The sequence below is a fragment of the Clarias gariepinus genome, chromosome 15, assembly GCF_024256425.1.
Source record: "Clarias gariepinus isolate MV-2021 ecotype Netherlands chromosome 15, CGAR_prim_01v2, whole genome shotgun sequence".
NCBI lineage: Eukaryota > Metazoa > Chordata > Actinopteri > Siluriformes > Clariidae > Clarias > Clarias gariepinus.
This window is the reverse complement of record NC_071114.1, coordinates 13,037,134-13,061,184: the sequence shown is the minus strand read 5'-3', so window position 1 is coordinate 13,061,184 and position 24,051 is coordinate 13,037,134. Positions and strand designations below refer to the sequence as shown.

At 41.8% G+C, this 24,051-nt stretch overlaps 1 protein-coding gene across 2 annotated transcripts in view; it reads left to right on the top strand.

Moving 5' to 3' along the window:
• Positions 1-24,051, top strand: part of si:ch211-126j24.1 (phosphofurin acidic cluster sorting protein 2) — a 74,228-nt gene continuing 50,177 nt past the window's right edge. For both annotated transcript variants that reach the window (XM_053513313.1, XM_053513312.1), the window contains exon 1: positions 1-367. In XM_053513313.1, coding sequence (XP_053369288.1) covers positions 129-367 — 239 coding nt within the window. In that variant the 5' untranslated portion in view covers positions 1-128. The remainder of the gene's footprint in view (positions 368-24,051) is intronic.

Below are 24,051 nucleotides of genomic sequence, written 5' to 3'. Positions count from 1 at the left end.
GTGAATCTGTGTCCGAGATGAGCCTCGACCAGGGGGTTAGAAAGCGAGCGTGAGACAGATAAGCGATCCCTGTGTGAGGGAGACAGAGACAGGCCGGACACAGCTCGAGCCGCGAGCCGGGAGAGGCGATGATGGCGGCGGCCATAGAGAGAGGAGGGGTCCGGGCCGCCTTCATGAATCCAGGCACGGGAGGCGTCGGTGTCGGTGTCGGTGGTCTCGCTCCGGGGGTCGGGCTCGCTGCTCCCGGAGTCATGCCCGGAGCTGGAGGAGCTGCAGCAGCCTCGGGCTCTTCGGGTCCTGTTCCTGTTCCTATGAACCTTTTTGCTACATGGGAGATCGACCGATCCTCTCCGAGCTGCGTGCCGAGGTACCGGAGCCCGTCTATTGTCTCGGGGGCGTGATTCCAAACAAGGCATTATTTTTGAAATAGTGTGCATGCAAAACTGAAATCATTTGCAGGCTTGGCTCTTGTTCGCATGTATGTATGTATGTATGTATGTATGTGTGTGTGTGTGTTGGAGAGAGAGAGAGTACAGACCCAGTTTGACTCAAGTAACGTCGTCCAATCTGTAATCTTCCGTTATCTAATGCTGTTATTCAATGCGAAGAAAAACAGATGTAATTGCATGGGATTTAATAGAATTGCTGCTCATTTCGCGATGCATTTTATCCCTGAGTGTGTGTTTATTATCGGCTCGCGCCAGAAGCAGCCGCTCCGCCTGACCCGCTCGCGCCTTTTGTCCGGAATACAAACTAAACTTAACTTTTATACAACGTGTGTTTCAGACTCCGACTGTGTTTCAGTCATGTTTCATGGTGCACGGTTAGTTGGGAGACCAACTCAGTGTTTGACCGGCTGTGTGTGTGTGTGTGTGTGTGACCTATATTCGGCGTGCCGTCGCCCTTTACAGGAGTCTCACTGAGACCAGCTCCTGATAACGGATTCGTGTCGTTTCCAGACATTTTTGTGCCCCATTATTCGCTCAGTTTAACAATCACACCAGGAAACGACTTGACAAAATCGTGTTTAATCGCAGAACGAGATGTGAAGACAGGCAAAAATGAGCTAATGAGCCTAATGTAGCTTAGATTAGCTAAGTTGCTTGACTACGTTTCAGTTGTTAATCTTAATTAACACCAAAGCATTTCAGTCACTTTGAGATGGTAGTTATTACTGATAATAATAGAGTATTGACTTAGTTGTAATCAGCAGATAAGATAAAATGCAACTAGTGGAGAAACAAGGGTGGTGTAGTGGTCCTCCAGGGTTGAGGGTTCGATTCCCTCAGGTCTGTGTGCATGGAGTTTGCATGTTGTTGGGTTTCCTCCAGGTACTCCGGTTTCCTCCCACCGCCCAAAGACATGCCGTTCCATAGTGTGTGAGTGATGGATTTGCACCCCGTCTAGGATGTACCCCACCTCGTGCCCTAGATCCACTCTTAGCTCTGGACACATGATAAAGCAGTATAGACAATGAGTGAAAGTGGAGAAACACCCATAAAGTCCTTATAAAGCCTGCATTACATGGTCATAACCCCATCACTGAGTTAGTGTGTGTCTTGTAATAGTAGGCCAGAGGTTTTTGATTATTGGTTGCAGATGTCATTTTTTTTTCAGTCTGCCTGAACCAGCCAACTATGTTCTGATACACTCCCACTTTCTTCTTCCATAAAATAATAAAAAAAAAAATCCCCACATCGGTTGTCTCCTCATAAATCAGTTCTCACAGCACTCCAGGCGTCTCACAGCACTGAGCGTACCTAAACAATGCACTCGTGCATCCTCTGTTGGTTAGAAATGTTGCATCTAGACGGATGTTGCCGTGTGGGCCGCAACCACAAGTCATTTGCGCACACTTTCACATGGCATGCACAGACCGTCAGAGAAAATGTGGGAGGGCCACAAAGGGCAGATTCTCAGAAATAAGAGACACTTTATACTCAGGAATAGCTGGAATGGGGACAGCTGAGCACTCTGCGCCTAGCGAACGTTTGAAAACCGATTCTGCTCTTATCTGCTGTGTCGTTGGTACACTGTTTGCCAAGTGAGGTGAACCGTGCTCCTCAGATGCTATCTGTATACACTCGGAGAACCGTACCGCGCCAAGTCACCCACGTCACACCCCCAAGTGATTTATCCGTCAGAGTAAGCGAAGTTAACTCGCATGGAACGCTGGAATGCATGTCATCTCGACAGAGCTCGAAAAAGCTCATTACATGAGTGCTGAAGACTCATGCGGTGCAGCGTTTGGTATCAAGTGGAGACATGGTAGCTGCCAGCCACGTTTAGAGCTCTAACCCAGCTGTCACCTTATTGTTGTTTTTGGCCATGCTGTACAGCAGAGTTGGCTTCGAACAGCTATAAGGGCACCCTGGCACAGTGTTGGGTTCCACTGGGATGTCCTTGGGCTCAGGGGACACATTTGTTAGCTTGTCCCAGATGTGTCACTGTGGAGCAAGTGTAAGAACCGGGGACGAATTCTTTCTGGCTTGAGCACCTCAAGCTCACTGATTATCTAGTGTTGTTCTATTGATGCACCAGCTGAATGATCCTTCGGTTAAAAAAATGCCAGAACTGTACGTCTTATACTTGTCTTTAAGGCCTCGTCGAACGATTGACATGTTATTTCTCACTAGGTGCATCGTCTGTCATGTGGTCTCCCAGGATCCATATGGACGAAGGAATATAAAGATAAGACGTATAGACCCCAAAGCGTCTCTATTGTTTGTTGTTTTCTGATTTAATCATCTATCACGTTGCCAGACGTAGCGTTAACCTCGGCACCTCATCATTCTCAGCCGGAAGAAAGAAAACACTTTGCGGACAGAGCCAGTAATAGATCAGGGCTCCCGGTAATTAAACAGGTTGCCTGGATCACCTTAGCTAGCAAATAGCACGTCAATTATTCATGCCGTTTCATTGGACGTTAATTGGTTTGGGAAGCCGTGTACAGCCGTTATTTTTTGATGAAGTAATGTTGCCTGGGGAAATGGTCTGCTGGCCCATTAGGCATTTAAGAGATGTCGGTTTTCAAGTCCTTATCTAAGGGTTCCTCTGTAGCTTCTGCATTGTCACTGTCTTGTGTTGAAGGCTTTCATGGGCTGTCACTGTTTGACCAGGTGACGTTGTTGTCCTTCCCTCATTTTTAACACTCCCAAATGGACTACTTTTCTTCTGTTGTGTTTGAGTGGCTATCTAGTGGTGAGGTAGTGTTTCGGATTAAAGAGCATCAAGGGAGCAATTCGGTACTGTTTTTTTTTTTTTTTTTTTTGCCTGGTCATCAGCCTATGCATCGCTCTGGTTGTGTGTCATGACCCGGCTCACCAATTTTACAGAAATCAATAACACTGTTGTCTCGTGGGTGCAGGTGAAGAGGAAAGAGCACATCACAACAACTGTTTTATGCAAATGACCAAAGCTATTCCAAAGAATTTCCTTTCGAAAGAAGGTAACCTTATAGCATATAATGCACCAATTATAATTCAGTACTGTGAAACTACTAGAAGCTGGCACTGTGCTACAGTGAGTAACTTGGCCCTGCAGTGGTTAGGTGTCTGAAATGAAAGAAAAATTGAAAGAAAGGGGAAAAAAAACATGTGCACGTACTGTAACTCAAATAGACTGTTTAATCTTGGCACACTATCTTGTACCTAAAATGAAAATTCGAATTCCACTTAATGCCAGTCAATGTCAGTACTGCATGTTTTATTACCTTTTTTTTTAGTCCTAAGGGAAGAAGCAAATGTTATGTTATTTTGATGTTTAGAAATTCGAAAATAAATGAGAGGCCTTGCACCTCCAGGGTTGAGGGTTCGATTCCTACCTCGGGTCTGTGTGCATGGAGTTGCATGTTCTCCCGGTGCTTGGCTCGTTTCCTCCACCCTTGGTGGGTTTCATCCCACAGTCCAAAGGTAATTGTCATAGTGTGTTCCCCCCCTTGTGCCCTCCTGGGATAGGCTCCAGGCCCCTCGCGACCCCCTGTACACAGGATAAGCGGTATAGACGATGAAGGAATAAAAATAAAATAGTATATTCTTGGCAATTTACGTACAAAATCATAACTGGATCGAGAATTCCGGTTATTTAATTGAATTTCCTCATGCTCTTGGCTTCGGGCCATGCTTTGGATCAGCTGCAGCCCTGACCAGGATACAGTGGTTATTGAATAAATGATGAATGAACCAGCACATCTTGTTCAAAACATGTTGCTGCTTGTTATGTCGCCAGGCATTGCCTTGCAGTCAGACTCTTAACCTTTGAGATGCGGGTTGATCTTTAGTGTGTCTGACTGACTGCTTTGTGTTTCTAAACGGAGCTGCACTATACTATTAGCTCAGACCAACGTTATACGAGACATCATCTTTACCACAGGGCTGAACGGGCTTACGTGATCCCGTGATTAAGGCTTGGATTTCCTTGTCAGCGTCAGCAGATTGTCATCTTCCCCACCTGTCAGGTATTGTATGAAATTAAATTAAATGAGACGGAGAGATCGCTGAATCGCCGCTGTGCCGTTTTTTACACCCCAAAATGAGTTCCAGGAACCGATTCCTGGTTTTCATCCAAATCACAAAGGACAAACGTTTCCATTACCTGGGCTGATGAGTATTGCTGCTAATCGAATTCTTCTTGAATGCAAAAACGGCACCTACATCCTCGTTAATGATTCCAAAAGCTTGCTTTAATTCTTTAATGACAATCACTTCACACTTCTCTGCAGCTGTCACTGATCCGTACCTGCTCATGATCCTACATTAATGGGAAGATGAATATGTATTTTTATTTTTTTTTGCGCTAAGTGTTTTTTTACAGTTGGGATGAAGCACAGCAAAGTAACTTCCATTATCGGGGGGCAGATTGAAACCTGCATTTTATAAACCTTTCTAATAGGGGTTACTAATGCTTTCTTTAAATGATGGAACTGTCATGAGCTCTGTTTTATTTCACTGACACTAAAGTCAAGTGCATAAATACCAGGATTAAAGTGGCCACAACTGCAAATGGAGTTAAACAGTCATAGTAATGTTATTAAAAAAAAGAAAAAATTTTTTTTTAGCAAACCATTTACAACCTTCCGAAACCAGATTAGTCTGGTTGCTTTAGAAGTGCATCATTAGACCTCTGGTTTTGGGCTGGGTTTTGGCTATTGTAATATGAGAAGCGCATGAGGATCTGTTATAGCTCTGCTGTGTCGCTGGCCTCAACAGGCATGGGTGGAATGGTGAAAAATACTCCTTTAAATCAGAAGCATGTGTCAGTCTTTTCCGGCCTGCTCTCATGGTGTCAGAGCCTGGGGCAGAGGGGTCTTAACTGGGCCTGAGAACAATATGTGGCTCTCGCTTGCATAGTGTTCCCATAATTAAAAGGGAATCGGCGCTCAGGTGTGTGTCCTGTAGTGTGTAATGTATATGTGAGTATCGATATGCTGGATGTTTCCAGGTTTACTTCACGCAGCTGTTCAAGCGCAAGACTGACAGCATTCGGGTGTAGCGTATGAGCTCAGCGCAGCCACGCTCCCATCCTGCTCGAGTCAGAGTTCAGGGCCACGGCCAACTTCTAGGGATTCGTTTGTGTCTCGATACAATGCGTTTGAAATGCAGCAACAATCTAGTGTCATAATGTTGGGTTTCAGGCTTTTCTTAGATGTGCAATTGTACATGGATTAAATATTTCAACTTATGAAAGGACATGAAACTAATGGGGATCTTCGTAGGATTCATACAGACTCTTAGCGACGTTTCATGAAACTAACTTTCACTGGTGTGACTCACAGGGACTTTTCCCATTGGCTTGGTATTTACCAAGAACCTTATCTGGAAACCAAAAGGTTCCCAAACACCAGACCTTCAATTCTGAAGATTTCTGGATTTTCCGTTTCACGCTCATTGCTGATTGCGGCTGTTTTTGTTTCCCCCAAACTACTAAACGAGTGTGTTAGTAATGGGGAAAAGATTTTTGTGGGGATTTAAGCTTCATCAGTGCTGAGGTTGAGGTGAAGTTGCAAATTGAACTTAGATTTTTATGAACTTGATGGGCTCTGACACAGCAAACTCATGACATGCTTTCATAGAGGCGTCCATGTTTGTTTGTTTTTTTCATCCTACCTGGAAAATTAGGAGGAACTCAGTGGTTAAGCCATTGGACTATGGTTCAGAAGGTCCTGGGTTCAAATCCCATGATCACAAAGTTGTCCCTGTTGGGGCCCTTCACACTCAACTGCTCAAATGTATAATGAGATAAAAATGTACAGTAAGTCGCTCTGGATAAAGGTGTCTGCCAAATACCTAAATGTGAATGTTGGACATACAGTATCACAACTGATTCTGTGCTGAGTACAAGAGCCTCAGAGTGGTGCAACAGAAACACATAGTTATTATTTGCTAAGTTTGTTTGGAAATAATAATTATGGCGGATGACAGCGATACGTACTGCTTAGTAAAAGTGTCTTAAAATTGTAACAAAATGGAAAAAAAGGTAATATCGAATGGTCTAATCATCATATTGAATCATCGAATCGGCACTGAGACATGCTGATAATATCCTATTGGGTGACTGGTGACTTCCATCCCTAGTACGTATAAATCATAATTACTGTATATACTGATGACCTTTTAATCTCTATTCAGAGAACCATTTTCCAAGATTAATTTTCCAAGTTTTATCCAAAGACAAGCACAACACTGGGAGTGCGGTTACTACAGTACGTCGAGGGAATCCCCTAGTGTTCTACGTGTGTGTTTACCCCAGACTGTCATTTCATCACGTTTCTCTGTGCTCAGAAAAGAACGTTCACTCAGAACTCGAGCTAAGGGCAGTCACTGATGTAAGATAATAAATATGTGACTATATAAAACAGAAATCCAAAATGACTGTTACACCTTAATAATAAACTTTTTATGATGAGAGAAGGATTTCTTTTGTAGTTTTATCGTTCCCTGGAGCGAAAAGAAAAAAAAAAAAAACTATAATTCTGGTAACTTTCCCAAAGTGTGATTAAACCCATGCAGTGCAAAAGCTCTTCCCTCTGATAATAGCTATCTCTATATAAAAGATTTATACATAAAACACACAGATTCACAGCTTAATTTACAATGATCTTTAACGTGATAAGAACATATCATAAATGACTATCCCTACACTGTATCCTCGAGTTTGTTCTGAGTAAACAGGGTTTTTTTTTGTTCTGTAGGGAAGCGGATGTAGAAAAATGTGTTAGTTATTCTCTTTGGAAATCAATCTACTGTACAGATGAAGAACAAACCCCTATAACGTAACGTCTTAATAGGAAGCTCTTATCCGCGATGGAGCCAAGATTAGTTACTGGATGATTGATTTCGCACCGCATGACTGGAGCTTTTAATTCCCCTGCATTTCAGCTTTAAACCCAGATGTATTATGAAGAGGATCAATATATCTTAAAACTGAGTTCCAAGTGTTGAAGAATGAAGAAGCCAGGAAACAAACAGCGCGTCGTGTAAAGCCGAGGCCGGTCTCAGTTTCAGTAGCACCGTATGGAGGACATTATCCACCATGGCTACGAGAATTTCGATCATTCATCATAACATGTTTAGCAGACAGATAGAAGTGTGATATTATTTACTGGACAGCTCTGGGGTCTGTTTTTCCAGAAAATGTGTGTATTAATATTGTTTTCCTGTTCGCCTGGCCAAAAAAACAGGATTCGTGTGAAAGTGATTCGTCATCAACCCAGAGCCATCAGAAAATAAAAAAAACCTCCATATACTGTATGTGATATCCTGGTCATTCAGTACGTGCATTAGTATTCTTTCATTTTATTGCCGCATCACGTTGCTGAGCCTACTGACGCGCCACCAGATTATAACACTGCTTCCAGAGGTTTGTTCAGTCGCCACGCGTCCATCGCTCTGGAAAACGCTCAATCTGAACTCATCATGATCACATGACCTTCTTGCATTCCTCTAAAGTCCAATCTTTATGCTTCCTAACTCAAACTGAAGCCGTTGTGCTGATTAGTCTCACCAACAAGTGGTTTCCTTATGGTCGGACAGCTGTTTAGTCCCAATCCTGTTGCTCACGTTCTCGTCACTGTGTGTGTGTGTGTGTGTGTGTGTGTGTGTGAGGAAGTGCTCTTACTTTTCCTATTAAACATAGCTGGGATTTCTCCTGTTGTTTTTTTTTTAAGATGCAACTTCACTAAGTGTTGTAAATCTTAGTAAATGTCCTTAGTTGTATTCTTTGCTCGATATATGATATAATTGAGTCATTTGAATAATTTGACCCTACACTTGTTTGTAGCCAGTGTAGGACGCAGCTTCGTTTCCACCCTTTTGAACACTATCCCTGGTTTGAGAGAAGGCAGATTTGTTAAACAGAAATTGGAATTTTTTTTTGTTGCATTAAGTTGGAAGTTGAATAATTCTTGGTAAAGCAGACTGACCCCGATGCTCATTAGCATGATTAACATCAATTATGGAGATCAATGACATTACTTTATTTCCTCCATGTCAGCTCAGTCTGGTCGTTTGCCTCTCGGTTCTGTTCACACACTCTCCTGGACCCCATGCGACAGCTGACACAAAGGCTTCTTCTAATGCACATAGATCTTTTTGAACAGATGCTCATGCTGTATCACACCAAGAGGTAAAGCTCTATCTATCTACTCTACCCTGTTCCTCATACATGAGCTCGCAGACGCCGGCGATTGCTTATCATCATTCTGATTGTCAGGGGAGAGAGAGTGTGTGTGTGTGCGTGTGTGCGTGTGTGTGTGTGTGTGTGTGTGTGTGTGTGTGTGTGTGTTCCACCTCTCACACCCAGAGAGCACGGCCATGTGCATGTAGCTGTCTTGCTGTTTGAACACGTCATATTCTTCAGATTGGACGTCTTTTCAAACATTCACCAAAGCATGAGAAATCATTGTTGAATATTTTGATTAAAAATCTTTTTTCATCATTCGGATTCAGATTCATTTATTCACTCCAATGATTCTCCTCGCTTTTTTCGTGTCAGCCTGATTATTTCAGTCGTCCTCCTTTTGAGCACCGTCCTCTGTTCAACCACACACACACACACACACACACACACAGGGCCCGAGTGCATTGAAAATCCTGTGGCTGTGTAATCCTCTGCTGTTGTAAACATGTTACATTCCAACCTCTGCTGTCATCCCTGGCATCTTCAGATCTTTATCATACACAACATCTGTCAAAGACACAGAAGGACACTGGAAAGCAGATGTGAACTAAACAAATATAGTACCGGACACAAGTGTGGAGCTGTTTTAGGCATTCTACAGCAATACTGGAGATTTCGAAACTTTGGAAAATAACACTTAATGCATTAAGTAATCAGAGGCGGGTAGAGTAGCCAAAAAAAAGAACCTCAAGTAAGAGTAGCTGTACTTCAAAATAATATCACTTAAGTAGAAGAAGAAAGATCCCAAATATAACTCAAGTAAGAGTAAAAAAGTATACAGTGAAAAGATACTCAAGTACTGAGGAACTGTTTCGATTGTAATGTTCGATTTATTGATTTTCTTAGAAATTATAATAATTATATATTATTATGTATATACACACAGTATATCATATTTTTTGGGATGCATAACACGTGTGTTGGCGATTAATTCTGTACTGAAATAGATAAATGCTTATATATTCATAGACTGTTAAAGTAACATATGTACAATTAAAGTTAACATATAATCACACAAACATTGTACACTAACCACAAGATCCCACTATTATTTAACAGCAAGGATTTATGGGCGTTCCGCAATATTCCCGGCTGAAGACCTGATTGGTCAAACGGAGTCACGTGATTATTGTTGCTGCGTCTGATTGGTGAAACAGGCAGGCGGTAGATCCACCAGCTGCATGTGTAGAACAACTGGTTAGGAAAGTAACGAGTCGAGTGTAGCCGATTGTAGCGGAGTAAGAGTAGTGATCATCTTCACAAATCTACCGTACTTAAGGAAAAGTATGGTGCAGTAATTCTACTCACAGAAGTCACTTTCTTTCAAAAAGTTACTCAAGTAAATGCAACGGAGTAAATGTAACTCGTTATTACTCACCTCTGTAAGTAATTAAGTAACAAAGACAAGAACATGTTTGGTCAAACCCATCCAGCACCATGATGAAACCGGCTCTCATGATGACCATCCCAGGAAAACGACCGAAACCCTACCCCTGCTGCAGAGGAGAAGTTCATTTAGAGTTCCCAGTCTCAGAAATCACCAACTAACATCACCTTAGATTAGAGCCGTTATGAAGACTTTACAGAGCATGAGCAGCAGATACATCTCAATATCCAGTGTTCTTCTGTTGGATGTCTTTCAGCTCTGCATGGTTTAACAATGTAGTGTGAAATAATAATCAGAAATAAAAAAGAATAAAAAATTAAAAGGTATGTCCAGACTTTTGCCTGGTAGTGTGTGTATTTTTGGCTTAGCATCACCGCACACTGCCGTCCTAGTTAGACCTTTCTGTCTTCCTGAGAGACTTGGCTTGAGAGACTTCTGCATCTAGAAACAAGGATGGGAAGATCTATTTCTGCATCATTTATTTAACCCCCATGCTATCGTGCATTGTTTATATCGCTTTTAAAGCCATTCTCCTGATCGATCCTTATTTTCACGTGTCACGTCAATCTAGGGCGCTGAAGTTGAAAACCACGGAAACCATACCACTGGCTCTGGAGATGTTTATGCTGTATGCTACTCGGGGAATACCACTGGGTACATGGTGAAATGGGGGAAAATTCGCATGATTCAGAACGGTTTTGGTTAGCCTCAACCGAAGGAAAAAAATACCTCTGAATGCCTTCTTTTATCCAGCGCATTCACATCACATCATGTGTTTTGTCCAAAAGCAAAGGAAATATCCCGCACGTGTTCTATTACCAGCCCTCGGATTATAGGTTCAAAATAGTCTGTGGTATTTTAAACATCTCGGATCACGTCGTACAGATGGCGTATCGCTCTGTTTGTGTATCAGGAGTGAGCTGAGAGCGCAGGTGGGAGAAACATGCGTCCTGGTTTCCACATGAACTGTTTCCTCTGCAGGAAAGAGCTCAGTGGAGCCATTTCCTCTGGATCTCCCCACCAGCTGTTTGTGTGTGTGTGCGTATGTATGTATGTATGTGTGTGTGTGTGTGTGTGTGTGTGTGTAGGCAGGGAGAGTCCCTGGCTTTTATCTCAGAATTCCACTAGAGAAAGGGAGAGGGAGTAAAGAAGTCATGTAAAGAGAGCACTTCGACAATAAACAGCTGGATCAGAAAGGAATGATCACATCTGTGGGTTTTTTTTATTGAATTTTTATATATCTATCATTCTTTTAATGTAACCGTATTGTAAAAGCATCAGAGTTGTGCTGCATTCCTTTTACTTTCATGCTAGTTAAAAGTCTAGGAGTGCTTGGGCTTTTATGTTACATGAAAGAGGGTTGGTGTACACTGCAGTGTATGCCTGTGTTGTGTGGATATTGAAGAAAACACTTCCTCTTTATGTGGGTGATTTATGTGAGAGTAAGTCTGACTGTCTTTTAGTGATTTCTCCTTTCGCCGTTCGAATTTTTCAGTTCCCTCAAATACATGAGACGTGCTCGAACAACCCACTTAGTCACATTTATTTTTACTGAATATTATGTGTATATCAGTATACAATAGTGTAATTCAATTAAATAAATAAAAATCATTTAATAAAATTTTTAAAAAAGTAAGAAAATTCCAATAGGTGAACGTTGGAGTTGCTTTTTGGTGTTTATTTGGGTATTTAATGCAGTACATAGGAACTACAACACCAGTGTGTCGTACCAGATTATAGAGCAGCTAGTTCCGACCGAGTAATCTGATTGGACGAGAGGTATTCCACAAGTGCTTATATAGGGAATAACAGCACTGCAATGTTAAACTATATATATATATATATGGACATACAAAGATAAAATTTTTTTGTGACATTCTGAGGGTTTTATTTGACATTTGTGGACGGAGTCTCCAGTGTGAGCACTTTGTAACACTCCAAGTGTTACACGATGCATTTTTAACTGTGAATTTGTTTAACAGACGTTTCTTATTAAATATTAATTGATGAACAAAATAAAGTGTCTTTCTTAAATTTATTTTGAAGTTGAAAATTTTAATGTATCGGAGCAGGATAAAACAGCGCATACACTGAACAAATTCATTATTAACATATTTCAATTAAGAGCCGAATTTCCATTTGAGTAAAATATTTCAACTTTCAGAAACCACATCTGATAACGTTATGCCATCATACACAAGACTTTGTCATGTGTGAGTCATTCCGATTTGCTGCCATGTTATTTTTTTTATGCATAACGTAATTAATGCTAACTTGATTCTAACACAAGGCTGAATCCCAAATCCCTCTCTAACCCCTAATCAAGGGCACTATTTGGTGTGTGGAACAAGGGATTGTTCACCCTTGTGCACTAGCTTTCCATTTAACAGTATTTGGGATTTAACCTGGAAAGTATTTTAAAGCAGAATAGGTGGAAATATAAAGAGACTCTCGTGAGATTTACAGGACTGTCCATCACCTCCATGGTTTATTCTCCTCATTTTGTCTACATAGTACCAGTAAGACTTTAAAACTACTTTCATCCCTGTTAATTATACTAACTGTGGGTCGCCAGCTCTGCCAGTCGCCGTTAGTTAGTTCCACCTGGTATGGAAGGATGCGTGCTGATGCTGCACAATAGCTGATTAAATGAGAAACAAATCATAATCTGTTTGATGTGTCTGTAATTAGCATGTCAGTCTGACAAGGACACGCCCAGATAGTCATGTGAATGTATGTGGACAGACATGAAAGGAGATTTGCGAACCATTGTTCAGTTTCACTTGGGAACTCAGAGTTCGTTTACTTCCGCAATTTTCCTGAGTTCTAACCGCATTCGCTCGCAGTCAGTGATGGAGAAATATGGATTAACTGTAATGGCTGATCAGTGCACAGCACACGCTGCTCTTTCTGGGTCAATAACTTCCTCAGGCATCACGGAAGCTATCTAGGAGGTTTAATGTGCCGTTGTACAATTAGCTCGACCACAACACTGTCAGAGGGTCAGAGAAAATAGGGTCATAAGTCAAGACAGTCCAGAAACACTGAGTGATAGATATTGAGCCACTGTCATGTTCTGTCCTGATACTGATGTCTCGTGAGTCAGTAAGTTAGAAGATCCCGTAGCTATGAAGTAGGGACGAACGTAATTGTTTAAATGTCAAACTAGGTTGTTGAACAAAAACATGTAATTAATTATTGATGAAATGAATTACATTTGAAGGTTGTCTTTTTTTGATTGAGTGTATCATGTAGCTATTTCAACTTACATTCATGTGAATCGGCCCTTAAAGTTTCTATATTTTCTTGTTGGAGGATTTAAGACTTGTCCGTTTAAAAATGGTTAAAACAACCATCTGCTACAAAGGTACCAATAGACGAATTGTTTTCATAGTTTAAGATTTTTGGTCGTTACACAGTGCAAGATCTCAATTAAATCTCCAGATGTTTTCTCTAATTTAGTAATAAGTCCAGGATATATCATGAAGAGCAGGTAAACTGCGATTGAAGAGACTTCTTTAATGAAGGATGAGATAAGTTAAAAATGCCTCAAGGATCAGGAATAAAAAAACAAAAAAATAAAAATACGGTTTTACAGAACCGTTATAACCATGGCGACTAACACAAAAGAAGAAAGATAAACATCTGGATGTGTTGTAGATCAGTGTTTGTATTCAAGATAAAAAAAAAAAAACCTCTGCGATCTTGGATCTTGAACTCTAAAGACCAAAAATGATAATAATAAGACAAATGTAAGTATAATTTCATTTTATAGATTTTTTTCCAGTAATATATTTTGCATATTAAATGATTGTTTAGTTGTTGTTTAAGGAACTCTTCATTCTGATTGGTCCAAGCGTTTTTGATTTGTTTCTTATAAAAGCCGCTTGGTGTTGTACGATTTAATTTGTACATAAACAGATAAAAATAAATAATTGTGACATTTTGAAGGTTTTATTTCACATTTGTGGATTATTTCACATTTGTCTTGGTGACACAACAAGCTGCATTTTCAACTGTGAACTTGTTTTACAGAGTTCCATTTTACATATTGATTGATTTATTGATTCTTAAACTAACTGGAAGTTGGAAATTTTAAGGGATAGGAGCAGAATAAAAAAAAAAAAAAAGAAGAATTATTAACATATTTATATTTTAATTAAGAGCAGAATTTCCATTTAAATAAAATATTGGGTGAAGCCACCCAACATCGACATCGGATGAAACCATTAGAACATTACGCCCCGTATTGTGTAGGTTCCTCTTATGCCAACAGCCCAGCCCATGACTCCACATGACCTCTGAAAGTGGCACCAGGCATCTGGCACAAGGACATTATCAGCAGGTTCGGATATTAGCAGCATAAGTTGTGCAAGGTGATGCCTCCTTGGACTTATTTCTTCCGTACATCCCATGGAAGCTTAATCGGATTGAGATCCGGGGAATTTGGAGGCCATATGAACAGCAAGCAGTGATGCACTGAGTGTTCCATCATAGCCAGCATCAAGTTCTTTCAGCGAGTTGTGCTCCATCAGCTTTTCTGTGGTCTGTAACCAGACAGGCTGAGCCTTTGCACCTCACAGCCATTGGGCCGCCATGATCCTGTCACCAGTTTACTGTTAACGTTATATGGCTGATTGGTGTACATCATTTTTATTTTTTGCTTTTTGGACACACAATGCTAAACGTCAGGGCTCTACATGGTGAGTGTGTGATAACGTTAACAGTCATGCCTCCATTCATTCCGATATAATTGTTCAGCGAGATGTGACGGCACTCCAGCACATGCAAGCTAGGGAGTGTGTGGCACAATCAACACCACTTCCTGTGTGAGTAATTTCCTGATAATAGGTTAGTGCATGTGTGAGTGTTAGTGAGAGAAAGTCGGTCCGGCGGGAGCATGCCCAGCTGCGTACGGCATCAACTTGGCCTTTGCGCGATGGAGGCACGCCGGGGTGCAGTCTGCTGAGTCAACAAGTGTTTGTTCATTTAGATAAAGAACAGCGGCCTCTCGGCTCTCCACTGCTCTGTTTACAGAGAAACCAGACACACACACATATATATACACACACACACACACACACACAGACTATTGTTATTTCTTTCATAGCATTTTGCAGCCTGAAACTACAGAAGCTCTTCTTACACATGCAGTCCTAAAATAAATCCTATCAATAAGGCTGATGGACATTAAGCACTTTTCTTACAATTAAACCGAGAAGCTCCTTGTAAACATCAGGCTCTGATCACGACTGAATAAATGCTCATTCGAGGACGCAGCCCCATTAATTATGTAAATGCTGAATCTTTTGTTATTCATCACCCTAGAGTTTGTTTGGATCTGAAGAGCGTAGAGCTTTTGATACACACCTCTCAAAGGGCAACAGATGGCTGTTTACACACCAAAGATAAGGTCACTGGGAAGCATCAGACTCTTGTGTGAATATCATTTCTGCAAAGTTCTGCGTTTCAGACACGAATGAAACTTGTATGGAACTTTTCCTAATGCCTTTCTGCACAGCTGTTTTCATGAAGCACTGTCCAATGGAGCGTTACTGGAAAGAATCGTTACAGGAATAGTCAGTTATCTACGTATGGACGTTACATTGGACAGTTGAGTAAAGCCTTCAGAACAGCTATAAACTGAGGTGCTGTTAATTCTGATGCTGAACTTCTCCTCTGCAGCACAGGTAAGTTTTGGTCTCGCTTTCCTGGGAAGGTCTCCATGCGAGACAGTTTTATCGTGGTGCTTGATGGGTTTTGTAAATGCACTTGACAATACTGTTCTTGCAAGAACTATTCCAGAACTGCTGAGCTTCATGATCTAAAATAACAACTGATGATTACCTAATGCCATATGTGTGTGTAAAGCTGTGTAAAGCTGTGGCTTGGACCTCCAGCCTCCTGATCGGTAACCCAATCAACTTAATCCGTTGAGCTACCACTTCCCCATGTGCATTTCTTGTTCCCTTTTCTGTTATAGTTTATATATTTAAAAAAAACAGGCAAATAAAAGTAGACTTGGTCATTAAGGGCCAAATTTATTGCATTATTGAATTTTAAACCATTTTGCAAAAAGCGAAAAGGGAATCAAACCAGCGACCTCCGGATGATAGGGGGAGCACTTTACCACCGCGCCACTCGGATGCCCAAACAGCTTTTTAATTACAAACAATGTTGACGATCATGAGATATTATCAAAAAAATTATCAAATGTTTAGCTTAAAATTCAGTATCAGCCTCCTCCTGTACCAGTTTCAGCCTTTCGGCCATTTCATGTCGCTGATGCCAGAAACGTGAATGAGTCAGGGGTAGCTCAGTGGTGACGGCATAAGGCATTGGACCACGTTTCGGAAGGTCCCAGTTCAAATCCTATGGCCACCAAGTTGTCCCTGTTGGGCCCTTGAGCCCTTAACCCTCAATTGCTCAGATGTATAATGAGATCAGCCATGTTAATACCCACTGGTACAGAGAGGGTTAAGGGCCTTGCTCAAGGGCCCAACAGTGGCAGGTTGGTGCAAATAGGGCTCAAACCTCCAACCTTCTGATCAGTAATCAAGCCCTAACCCACTGACCCACCAATGCTAATTCCCACAGGCCACTAAAGAAACCACAAATGAACCCTGACACTGTATTCTATATACTGTATGCTACAGTACCCATCCCATTATATACGAATTGCTGTTAGTCAGAACGTTTTATCCTCATCCTTTCAGTATCAAGAGCTCTTGTAGACATTATAATTATATTAAGATCATGTAATTTAAAAGAGCTGCAAGCCAAGAGTCATTTATAGCGGTAGTACAGACTGTATATTGCTGAATGTCTAAGCAAAATGCAGTAATCAGTGGTGTCTACTCTCTAATGGCCCTCTAAAAGGCACACTTTAGCTCGTAGTCTGTCCTTCACCCTGCTGTAATGGGTCAGATTGATCGACTTTGGCTGAAATGACGGCAATGACTGGCCTGCTAATGTGATTGTCCTCTGGTGTTAAAGCCTGAGGCTGCACTGCATCCAATTCCCATTCACAGTTTTTGTGGACAGAATTAGAGCGGGAGGTCAGGACTCGGGTAAACTGCAGACTTTTGGAATACTGATGAGCTTTTCCACATCGTTTCAGTTAATAAAATGAAATTGTAATTAGGTTTCCTTTTCAAGAGTTGTTCTTCACTTTGGATGAAAGGTTTAGTAGCTAAGCCTGGCTACAACATGAATAAAAACTGTATTTTAGGTGATCTCCTATAGAACAGGTCTGAATCCTGGTAATACCACAGCCATTCGAGGGCGGGCGCCACGGGCACGAAAATGGCCGGGCTTTCAGGAGCAACACTAGCCAATTCTGCATCTAAAAGGTCAGCTAATGCTTTCCCCCGGGAGTGTTGGCATGAATAATGAGGGAATGTATTGGGCTGGCTTTGTAGATCGCGGAGGAAGAGCACGTTAGCTTTCTCGCTTCCTCGTCGGTAGCTGTCGTGCGGTGGGAGGGGTCCAACTCGATGAGAATCATAAGGGAATTTTGTCACTAAAAAAGGTCACTTTAAAGGATAAATATTAAAATTGTTATTATAGTAGTAGATAACAATTTATTTATAACATGTTTCCTGAAAGTTCTTCTTCAAACTTTTATAGTTTTTATTAATAATCTGGAATATTGAATTTCATTCCTGAGACTTTATTCTACTTTAAAAACAAAACAAAAAAAACCCACTTATTTACTATCTATGCAGATTTATGCCTTATACAGGGTCGCAGGGGGGCCTGGAGCCTATCCCAGGAGACTTAGGGCACAAGACAGGGTACAACCTGGATAGGATGCCTATCTATTGCAGGGCACACACACACACTCATATACTCATTCACACTCATCTTCTATACCGCTTTATCCTGTATTCAGGGTTGCGGGGACCTGGAGCCTATCCCAGGAGGCTTAGGGCACAAGGCAGGGTACACCCTGGACAGGGTGCCAATCCATCGCAGGGCACACACTCACTAACACACTACGGGCGATTTGGGGAAAAAAAGCCGATTATTATAATCTACATGTCTTTGGACTGTGGTAGGAAACTGGAATACCCGAAGAAAACCAACCAAGCATGGGGAGGATATGCACAGAGGCAGTAGTGCTTACCACTAAGCCATCGTGCCGCCTCAAAAAAACCCCCCAAAAAAAACCAATGATAATAACCATGATTTTTTTACTTTCATAAATGAATAGAAATTCTGCCAAAAAGAATTGCTTATCAAGGCAAACTCCTCGTAAAAGGACACACCAGAGATACGAGTAATGTTTAGAAGTGTCCAGTTTAACAATATTCCATGTGCTGAATTGCAGTTTATAAACAAAAGTCACAGGATGAGATGATTACAGGCAGTAACGCTTTCTTATAAGACCCTGAGGCATTATACTCATGAGTTAGAACTTCTAGCTGGAATTTCTCACTGTCTAGTGGCTGATAAACAGAGCCTTCCTCACGTCTTTCGTGCACCTCGGTCGAGGCATTTCCTGTCCGGGAATCACTGCCAGCTTAAAGGAGCAGCTCTGGCTTGCTCATTCTTAAACACCAGTAGTTCACAAAAAGAAAAACAAGGATTTAAAAATTTGATATGTTTAGTAATCAGGAAGACTAAGTGTTGATTGCTATAAAAAAAAACAGCTAATTAAAATGACTTGGCAACACTGTGGTGTGGTAGTTAGCACTGTGTCCTTAGGATGCCTATCCATCGCCTGGCTTTCAGGAGCAACACCAGCCAATCACCAGCCAATCATGTCCTTTCACCTCCAGGGTCCAGGGTTCGATTTCCTAAATAGCCAGAACGCATGGACACCTGACCATCACACTCATACATGGTATGGTTCTTCAACAGACTGTTTCTGCAATGTTGGAAGCACACAGTTGTATAGGATGTCTTTGGATAGAACAGCTTGAAGATTTCCAACATGTTCCAGCATGACAAAGCCTCCGTGCACCAAGTGAGCTGTGTAAACACATGATGCTTTAGGGCTGGAGTTAAGAACGTGAATCCCACTGATCACCTTTATTATGAACCGCAATGTCAACGATGCTCCAGGCCTGCTCGACTTACATCCGAGCCTGACCTCTGGTAGCTGAATGAAAACAAATCCTTACACTCGCCCTCCAAAATCTGACCCCTGCTCTTTTCTTATAACAACAAATGGGGGCTAAATCTAGCCTGGGATGTTGAACAAGCACATATGGGTGTGATGATCACATCGTTGGCAAGTACAGGTTTGCAAAACACTGCTTTAAAACGTTGAACAAGATAACTTGAATAAACGAAAGGGAAGCGGATAATTAATTCTATATCCAAATCGATTAGCTGAGCTTTAAGTGTGCTTTAAACATCGTGCTTAAAATGTTGTTCAGTGCAATGATATCAGTGCTGTCACTTCAGGCCGGCGTTCTCTCAGGCTGTTTTTGTTATTACAGTCTAGCTGAAACTAGAGGGTTTTGTAACTTTGATCCTGTGTTATAGCATACACACAGAGCAGTTAGGTGAAACACTCACACTAAAACCCTTAGTGGTAGGAAACGGATTAAGGATGACAAACAGCTCCAAAGCAATCAGATCAAACGGCATTACAAAGCAAACCGACCCCCCCATCGCACCATCTTTTTATATATAAGATACCTGTGCTACTTTCAGTTCTCAGTGTTGTTGTGTGTGGGTTTTTTTTTTAACTCTTGTGAAAGGCCATGATGTCATCTCGTGCCTTTGTTTCTGTTTATCTCCTGCTCTGCAGAAGTTGCTACTCGCCCGAGAGAAAGCTGCACGTCAGGCGCAGAGCAAGAATGCACGAAAGGACCATGCGTGTTTGTGGTATTTTTTTTTGTGTTTCGTTCGTGCACTTTTACAGACAACATATGCAATGCAGTGACGCACACTCGGCTCCCACTGGTAAACATACTTGTTTATCGCAGCCCTTGCTAAGCGCATTGGTATTATTTTCAAAAAGCTCTGCTCTAGCCAAGCAGCTGTTTTCTCATTCTTGGGATTGCTCATAGTTTCAGGATGAGCTGTGTTTCATAACACAAGCTTTCGTATTCTCTTATTTCACCGCCTGTTGCACTTTGACTGGAAGCTGCAAACCACATGCTTTTCACATGCAGCGTGCCTTTGAGTCTTGGAAGGGTTGCCAGCGCACGGACGGTTCTGCACCCGTGAACCCTTCTCTGGTCTGTTGGAGTGGGGTTTTGTAGTTTGTGCTTAGAAAGCTCCTGATGGGTGATTAGCTGGAGGATGATGGATATTTTGACAGTGTGTGTGTGTGTGTGTGTGTATAATTTGACAAAGGACAGTGATCTTGCTATAGATACCGTCTTAATGTTAAGGAATAAAACATGACCAGAATGCACAGATTAAGGAAAATAATCAACAGCAGGGTTTCTGCACCCTGTCCAGGGTGTACCCCACCTCCTGGGATGGGCTTTAGGTCCCCGTGACCCTGTACAAGATGAGTGAATGAATGAATGAATATCCATGGGTTCAAAATAAAGTGAGTTCCTGTTATAATTTCCGTTACGTTATCTGCAGTAGAGCTGTGAATCATGGGTAGACTGTCAAATTGGTTTAGTTAGCTTTGTGGGTATTGCGATTTTCGACTTAATTTGATTCAATTAGTGTCTGATGAGTTTCAAGCAGCTATATTTCTTACAGGTTTTATAAATTGCAATGCTGTGTAACTTGTGTTAATTGCTTGAATGTAATGTCTCATACAGTACAAAGTGATATTCCTTTTATCCTGCTGATCTACTGCACTACACTCCAGTCCAGTAGGTGGCGGTATTGCAGAAACTGAAAACTCGTAAGTAGGAGCAGAAGTGAGATTCTTACAAGGGCCAACCTCGAGTAAAAAAAAAACAATCCCCATGTGTGCAGTTCCTTGAATGACCACTAGGAATGTCTCTGGCCAAGTTTGGGAATAGCAGTTGGCCTGATCGGCGAGTCTTTGGACTGTGGGAGGAAACCGGAGTACCCGGAGGAAACCCACCAAGAATGGAGAAAACATGCAAACTTCACGTGCAGAGACCCGAGGCAGGACTCGACCCCTCGACCCTGGAGGTGCGAAGCCATGGTGCTAACCACTATGAGACATTGTCCTTGTCACTTGAAATGATTACATCCAAAGCTTTTTATATTGCAGAGAAAGCACAGAGAATAAACTGCTGTGTCTTTCTCGGGGTGCTGACTGTTACAAATCGTCGAGTCTCTGCAAGGTTTCGTTCGCAACTTTAGTTCCTGCCTGAAGTTAGCCCCCGATCATCTTATTGCACCGATGCTAAAAATGAAAGCAAACCCCTTTGTCTTGCATCTTCTTTCGATTTACATTTGCAGTACACTTCGTACATCATATAAAAAGTCACAAGAGAAAATGGCTGAGGTAGCGGTTTCTTACTCGCGTGACTGCAGGGTTCTGAGGAACGTTAACAGGTGATGAGGATAAGAAAAGTATCAGGATCACTTCATTTCCTCTGTTAAACCTCTAATTAAACTTGATGAGGCCAAATATGGAGACGCAAGCTGAAGTGTCTCATTTCCGCCAAGACCCGTGTCCCTTTATATAGCGTCCTAAGAAGAAGTGGATTACGCCATATGATCCCTTTACAGTATATAATTAATACAAAGTGTGTGTGGGTTGGAGTGTATGGTGTAGGCTTGCGGTATCCTAATTAAGCTAATCAGGCGGTGTTTGCAGCCGGTGTCCTGCTTTTGCTTATATAATGCGTGTTTTTGCCGTGTCTTCTGAAGACAGCGGTGGGCAGGAGACCAGGCTGCGAGCTCTTCTTCATTATTTATAGAACTTGTATTTTGCTAGCTTGTAACCAGGGCAGTGGGCAGAATTTATGACCTGCAGCTGCATACAGTGTGTGTGTGTGTTTGTGTGTGTGTGTGTGTGTGTGTGTGAGTCAATATGTACCTAAAAGCACATGGTCAGTGCAAGCAAGTTTCTGAGTATAGGGTTGCACAGATTTGTGTTGTGCTGAGATTAATTAAACAAGGGTTATTTCACTCCACCAGTTGTCGCTGTCAATGTCTACTGGTCCATGTCTCACTTTCCTAAATAGAGCACGGGCTCCAGGGAGCGAGCTGGAAGTCTCTCCTCCTTCATTTTGTGCTCTTCAGAAACAGCAGCGGCCACCCAGTGCTCAGAAATATAACATTGTGTGTGTGTGTGTGTGTGTGTGCCCGCATGCTACTAAGATGCGTCAGCATGTTCTGAGTGCATCCCCTGGTGAATGGGGCAGGCAGGATATCATTCATTCATGCACTTAATCCTGAGAGTCCTTGAAGGAGCATCACATGCACATAGATAAGACGCCAAATGAACGTTGTGGCTGTCTACAGGATGTGTGTGTGTGTGTGTGTGTGTGTGTTTATGAAGGAAGTACAGTGATGTGGTTCCAAGCAGGGCAGAGTTGTGCAGTGGTTTGCTGACTGGAGGTATGAACATCTGTTTAAACATTTAGCACAGCAAAGCATAAAAGAGGTTCCTTGAACATAAATGAAGAGTTAATTTATTACACAGGTTTTTTTTTTTTTTATCCTTCCCTTTTTCCTTTGCAGGTGCAGCTATGGGTTTAACCGCACAGCACTTATCCTGATGAGGATCCAATTTCGGATTTGCTGATCATTTGAAGAACTTGTGCTTTTAACACAATATGCCTTTATCCGAGGGGCATTTCTCATGGCTTTTTTTTCCCGTTTGTGTCACTGCAGGATGAGTTAAAGATGTAGGGTTTAAAGAGAAATCGTTAGAAAGCAGTGACTGTAACAGCAAGGTCTCATAATTTTAAGGAGAATAGATTGCAGACTGGTGTAATGATTAGCACTGTGGCCATGCACGTCCAGAGTCAAAGGTGTGCGTGGAGTTTGCGTGCTCTTGCCGTGCTTGGTGGGTTTCCTTCAGGTACTTTGGGTTCCCCCCATCGTCTAAAGACATGAAGAGTAGGTGGTGTTTGGCGTTTTTCCCTTTACTTTATGGGCTTGTGTGCCCTTTAAAGCATTGGCACCTTATCCAGGATGTATCCCACCTTGTGCCCCGAGTACGTTGGAATAGGCTCCAGGTCTCCTACACAAGCAGTGAAGAAAATGAGTGATATTATTTATAATTCACCTTAATGGTTAACTTTTCTTCCTTCATTGTTCAGTTTCTTTCTTTCTAACAATATTTCTTCACATTTAAGTCAGCAAGCCAGATCTTCCCTATCACGGCAACCATAGGGGGAAGGAGAACAAGCTTGCTTCAGTTCGCCGCATCTTTTTAAAACTGCTGCTTAGTTACACTCATTAAGGAGAAAGCGCTCTCTTTCCCATTACATATACTTTAGCGTGCAAAGGTCCATGATTGCTTATGATCACTCTAACTGGCATGGCAGAGAGTCTCCAAACAGCTCTGCTTCCATGCAAGCGTATAATGTGTTAAATAGCTGAGTTAATAGCCGACCAATAGCTGACTTAAGTCTCTATGCTTCACCTATTCATTAATAGGCGTTAATGTTAATAAAGTAATTATTTAGACTAAACTAACCTACGGCCACAGATTGAACTTCATAGAGTTCAACCTTAAATATTCAGTAATGTTATGTAAATAATAAATACAAAACAAGTGACAAGCGCCGGTTCTGAAAAATGAGTCCGATCCAGATGAGCCAAAATGTACAGTTCCTCAGATGACCACTGGGAGCCGACTCCAAAAATGAATCAATCCCCATAGACCCATATGTTAAAATGCCCAACTTTGCAACAGAAATAAATGTTTACAGCCTGACACACACACACACAAAAACTGTTTGGTCTCCATAGCGAAAATTCCTATTCATCACAACGGTATGGGGTTAATTTTTATGTACCTCATCAGCTGAAATTACATTAAGCCATAAAATTCATAATCATTTTCAAACACAAGATCATCCCTGTCCTTCAGGCTTAGATGAAATATAGAGTGCTGAGGTCACAAACTTTTCTTC